At 36.3% G+C, this 6412-nt stretch overlaps 1 protein-coding gene across 1 annotated transcript; it reads left to right on the top strand.

The window, feature by feature from the left end:
• The first annotated feature begins 232 nt into the window (after positions 1 to 232).
• On the top strand, positions 233 to 4806 carry LOC149223166 (uncharacterized). The gene is made up of 4 exons (XM_089387810.1): positions 233 to 329; positions 3708 to 3820; positions 3933 to 4056; positions 4640 to 4806. The coding sequence occupies exons 1-4, from the start codon at positions 233 to 235 to the stop codon at positions 4804 to 4806; spliced, it is 501 nt and encodes a 166-aa protein (XP_089243936.1).
• The last annotated feature ends 1606 nt before the right edge of the window (positions 4807 to 6412 follow it).

Below are 6412 nucleotides of genomic sequence, written 5' to 3'. Positions count from 1 at the left end.
ATATTCCAACAAGCAAATGCCAATATTTGAAGGGTGGCCAATATTTGAAGGGTGGGTTCTGTAATGATGAAGCAGAATTTATAGTTATAAAACAAATGTATGACATTCACCCATTTTTAGCACAACTTATCATCTCATTTCAGGCCAAAAGTTTGGAGGTTCAATCCGAACTTGCAGGAGACCAGGAGGACGAAGAGGAGAATGAGGAGGGCGAAGAGAAGCATTGAGGTCCATGGCGTCTAATTCATCTGCAACCTTCAAGCCTTTTGGAGTTCTCTTTGTTTTCCTTGGTGAGTACCATCCATCCAATGATTCAACGAGTGAGTTCGGTATTGGTCATTGTTCGAAATAATGATTCCATAACGTCTACCATTATTGTCATCCATCCAATTGTAGAAGCTTATAGTATATTGTACACTAAAGATCCAAAGCCTGAAGCCAAGCATAATTCTCTGTATCATGCCTGACTTGAGCTAACTAAATTTTTGTAGTTCTATTCAATTCAACTAAAGGAGCTAGGTTCTTTGTAGCTTCTATATTATTAAAAATCCAGACCCAATTTCTCATCTATGTTTCTATTAGAAAAAATCATAATAAACTGGCACTCGAGATTTTTAGAGTCATAAAATGCACCCAATGATTGCAGAGAGCAAATTTTAGTAATGCCTGAATACCAGCGAACGTCCGGTTAGGACATAGAAATTTTCTTCTACCCTTTTGAGCGTTTCAAGAAGAAACATGATGTGAGGGGCTGCATCCTCCGACTGAGGTGTCGGGTCTAAGGGATAACTATTCTGTTAAAATCCTTTGAGATCTGCACCTAGCCTCATTCCTTGGTGCCATATGGATCGGGTAGCCAACAGTGAGAAAGCTTGGGGGACAGCTTAACACTTCGCCAACCTCACTAGTGAATCAATATCCCCTTAGGCTATTAATGCTATGGGTGTGACCTCTCAAGGCAGGGTGGGTGCCTGATAATCAAAGATTTAAGTTTGAGCTGAAAGCCGTGCAGCTCAAACATGAAAAAAATGACTGCAATATATACCTCTAATTTAAGGATTATTAAAACTTAGGATGTTCAGTTTTCCTAAACATCCGATGAGATTTAGTACACGGTTACTACAGAAATATATGTAATCCACCAATTAGGCTAAACTGCTCTAATGCAGGGTAACAACCAACGTTGTGGAACCGCAATAAAATTAAGATAGCTCATTTGGCTACTTTTGTACAAAATGATATTACTACGATAGGCTACATATTTATCATCGTTTGTCCATAATTGGACAACCATCTCTCTGACGAGTTTCAAACTAGCTTAAGGTGCTCGTAAGGGGATTTTGTCATCCTTACCTTGCTATTGTGAAGCTTACAGAATTAGTGGATATCACTGAACAACTTTACAACCCGTTAAGCTAGTTACCGACAACCAACTGTCAAAAATACAAAAAGACATAGACACTAAAGGCTGTGCATTATTCTTATGTGCCTCGTTGTCTAAATTCTATTGAAGTTCTTCTGCAACGCAGAGACCCGCATGGCTATCCCTTGTCCTATCATTGTTAGATCCTTGATACATCATCAGAGTGTTTTAGCAGCTGCTTATAGATATATATATATATATATATATATATATATATATATATATATATATATATATATATATATATATATATATATATATAAAGGAATCAACAACTAAGCCGAGTACAGGTTTGAATTCGCATGACATGGAGTCAATTGTGACTACTACCACTATAAATTTTAGGTGAATATATGCACGCTCCCACACACTGTCCACAAAGTTAATTAAATATTTTGGACCACAAACTTTACATAAGACTTTATAGGAAATCCACCGCCGATTGAGCTGCCCAGGGACTATTAGTGGTGTTAGCTTTATCAAACAACAACGCTTAGATTTATTTTGGAACTCATAGGTAGAATAGCTTTGATTGCCACAATAGGCACGCTGCTTATCATGCCCATTGCCATTCCATCTATGACATATTTTTGGTTTATCCAAGAGCTTTCAGTTTGCGGTTCTCTACACGTTTTCAGATTCTCAAAGTCCCATCAAGGTAAGTAATAGTCATACCGACAATAACTCTATGATAATATATTTTTAACAGCCTTAAATATTTATATCGAGCACAAAAATACTATTAAATATTTTCATTGCTGTTTAAGGACCCACTGTTGACAAAATCCTGGCATTTTTTACGATAAAACCAGATCTGATCTGAGTAAAATTGCTAGAGAAATTAACATGGAGTCTAGGGGCTAAATGCCAACTCTTTATTGGGTGGAAGCTGCGGGGCAGCTGAGGTTGTTAGTTAGGGTACAACTTTGCCATGATGACACAAGATAAAGAAATGGTACATTAACAGGGAACTAGGTCCTCATGAATAAGGAGGGCCTAATTACTATATACAAGAGATTATTATAGCCATTCTCACACAGTTGTGTATGATTTTTCAATATTTTGGTTATTAAGAGATATTTTCCTATTTCTAAAGAGATGTAGTTGTGTCTCATCATTATTATACTTTTGAGCTACACTGCCTTTCTATATTTGATGTATTTAGTATTTTTCTAGTTATTTCTGGTAACTTGGAGCATTACATCAAGGCCCAGCCTTGGATGTGGAAGAGAGGGGAAGGGAAATCTCACCTCAGAAAGGCCTTGGCTTTGTCTCAACTATTTTCCCCATCATACAACCTCTGAAAGTAGATGCTTTGATGATCAATCTTAATGGACTAGGGCTTATCCTTTATCAAATAAGCCTTCTGCTTCTAAGGAAGAAATCAAATCAAAGGCTGTCGTGTGCGGAGGGCCATTGAAACAAGGGTCTGACTCTTGACATGATCACTTTGTTTGCTACTTCCAATTGCCTGAAATTTCTAAGTTCAATGGTCAATTTACTGCTTCCATAAGGTCTCTCCATAGTATGTATTTTCTAGATTATTTTTGTGTGTTTCTGGTTGTCATTTTCATGTCAAAACAGAGCTGGTCACCAAGGAGTGTGGCTCATTATGCTCTCTGCACTCAGTGTTTGTGTCTCTAGTCATTAAATCTAGCTGAAACATTTTAGTGGAATCCAGGGCCAAGGATTTGGTTTCCATCTTTTTGTTTTTAGTGTTGAGTGATGCATTTCAGTTTTATTTAAACACGTGAGCCTGCTTCATGTTTACATAAGTTGTTGAGTTTATAATGATACACATTTTTTAATATTTAATCATGAGTTCAACTTACCAGTAGAAAATGGAACAAAAAGAACAATCACATGATATAGTATCCACTATAAACTTCTTCATAAAAACTTTGTAGAATAATTACCAATTCATGGTAACTAAATATTTCATGTAGAGTTATGCATTACTTCAGTCCTTTAAAAGCAGAAATTCTAGATGCATTACTTCATTCCTTTACAAAGCAGAAATTCTAGTAACCAGTTATCGTTGATATCTCAATGCTCGTGATTGCTTTTTCAGGGCCGTGATGCATATCAATGTCAAGAAGGATAATGATTATTAGCTGTGGAAAAATTATTATCTGATTTGTCAAGGATAATGATTTGTTATCGGCTCCTATTGTTGCAATTGGGGATGATAAAAGCATTGCAAGTTTAGATATCTTAAGTAGTTGAAAAAATATTTGCTAATCTCTCCAGGAAAATAATCTCTTTTTATTCTTGTTCTTGGAAGGCAACATTTGTCAGAGTCTCATTGCAGAGGCTGTATTTCGTGATGCTATGCAGAAAAGGGGATTGACATCAGCATTCAAAATTGACTCTGCTGCAACTATTGACTACAATGAAGTAGGTTCCAGCTTATCATGGGTCAAGGCTAATTGAATTGGTATTTTAAATTTTTTTGTATTATACTGCAATAAATAGGTATCACGTATTAATATGTTGAAATTATTTGAAGGGCGATCTTGCAGATCCCAAGATGAAGAATGCAGCCAAGAAACGTGGAATAGAGATAACTTCTATATCACCTACAGACTTTAAAGAGTTTGATCTAATACTTGCAATGCACAAGCAGAACAAAGGTAAATAAAAAGCATAAATGGCATATAAAACTCCCAAAAATTTCAGTTTCATTTGCTAAGTTGTTCGAAACAGAATCTAATAAGCCAATACTATTGTTAAATTCAAAAAAATGTACATTAAAGTTTGTCTATGTTATTGTTAACATATGCTTCTAATTAGTTTCTAATTTGTGTGCAAATGTAAATTAATAACATGGGATGGATATATTTTGTAGCTGACATATTGAAAATTCTCCTTCAGTGCCCCCAACACACAAGGCCTTTATTGCTTTTCCCAGGTAATTGTTTATATTTGGTGTTCTTTATCGTTTCCCTGTGATACTCATACCATGGAGGAAGCCATTTTTATAGTCAGATGGAGAAAGTGGAGGAGCAAAGTAGCTGTGAGATATCAAATGGACAATTACTGTGCCAATGGCTTGCTACCTTGGAGCTCTGAAAAGCTTCCTACAGCAGTGGTATGAGAACTCAACTTTGCTCAATTATGGTGAAGTTTTAGTGTGATAGCATCTGAGATTTGTTTTGAGGTTGGTTCTCTCTGTAACTGATTTTTTCATTTTGTGTGTTGTTGTTCGCATTACAGATGTCGCTGATACTGCACTGATATTGAGAAAGCACACCCTTCCAATAAAGCTATTTTCTTGCATGTTATTCAATCAATTAGAAATCTTCGATCCTCGGGATCAGTTGCCATTTGCATATGTAAGAGACATGATGACCCCCAAAGTGAGGATTCACATGCTCGAATAAGCCATTTTTAATACAATAACAAATGAATATCAACATTCTTACAAAGTCAATCGAAGCATTTTCAAAGAGCCTCCTTTGGACCTGCAAATTTCTTTGGTTTATGAATCCAGAACCTGCAAATCGTATTTGGACAGAATGTGGGCTACATATTCTGTTTGATTGTATTAATTCATTTCAAATTTGATTGGCTGCTATTATTACAACGTCCATAAAATATCAATTTTTTAAACTGTGAAGGGTCATGAAATAGCAAGAAATAGCAAAATATGGGAGGATCCATACCTGCAAATTTAACCAATCCGTGTTGTTGATGGATGCCATGAGTGTTAATTTTGTGCTAGATTGGATTAGATGACTGAAATAGCAAAATATGGGAGGATCCATTCCTGCAAATTTAACCAATCCATGATGTTGATGGATGCCATGAGTGTTAATTTTGTGCTAGATTGGATTAGATGACTGATTTACTTCTCAATAATTGAAATCATTTTTACTGCTTCTGCCAACATGAGATGATAGAGACTCTGCACCTATATCTAATATGTGTATTGCATTTAATGGCGTTCATAGAGACTGAATTGTTTTTCCATGTGAATTCCAGTGGTGATTCTGGTTATACCGGAAATGAAGGAAAATACAATGAAACGTGCTCTCCTGGACAGCTGGTATCCAAACTGGGTGTACGCCATGAAAACAGTTTTAACTCAAACAGAAACAAAGAATTTTTCTAGGTGGCTCTTTGTTGTCAACGCAATCCTGAACTGAAATTTGGTACAAGTTGTATAGGCTTGCATGTGCACCATCGTGACAGAGCTTTTATTAAAGGAGGTGCGACGTGGGGACAAATGTCCCCAGATGTTGATTGTTACATTTCTGCATCTTTTTTAGATTTGCCTATCCCTATGTCGCCATTGCTCTTCAATTTATGCACATTTCTGCATCTTATTTAGATTTGCATATTCCTATGTCACTATTGCTCCTCAATTTATGCACATTTCTGCATTTTATTTAGATTTTCCTATTCCTATGTTGCCATTGCTCCTCAATTTATGCCTTACGGCGTTTCCTTTGCAACATTTGGTGCAAATGCTAGTATTAAATTTCACAACTAAATAGTATATTCAATTTCATTTATATATTTATTTTATAATAAAAGATATAGTTAATTAGGTTGATAGGCCTATTGAAACAGAGTTTTGTCGTCCTTTTCAATCTCACGTTGACACCTGGACCATCTACACTTTTGATCTCCCTCTGACATTTGTGCATCTATAACGCATTACATTTTCAGGGTTTTAGCGCCACCCGTCTCGTCATCATCATGTCTCGTCATGCTCTTCATCATCCTTCAGACAAAATGGTAGGAATTTCTGTTACGGTCTTCATCGTTACATTTTCAGGTTTTTAGCGCCACCCGTCTCGTCATCATCCTGTCTCGTCATGCTCTTCATCATCCTTCAGACGAAATGGTAGGAATTTCTGTTACGGTCTTATTTCTGTTACGGTCTTCACCCTTCATAGGTATTTCTGTTATGGTCTTTGTCCTTCCTGCAGAATGATATCCATTTTTGTTATGGGCGCCAAAAACCGATGGATTTCCTCTCAA

Source organism: Pinus tabuliformis, chromosome Q (genome assembly GCF_031772625.1).
Source record: "Pinus tabuliformis cultivar Carrire ecotype Pingquan chromosome Q, CPIR1, whole genome shotgun sequence".
NCBI lineage: Eukaryota > Viridiplantae > Streptophyta > Pinopsida > Pinales > Pinaceae > Pinus > Pinus tabuliformis.
Note: the sequence above shows the minus strand (reverse complement) of the source record. Positions and strands in the feature narration are given on the sequence as shown.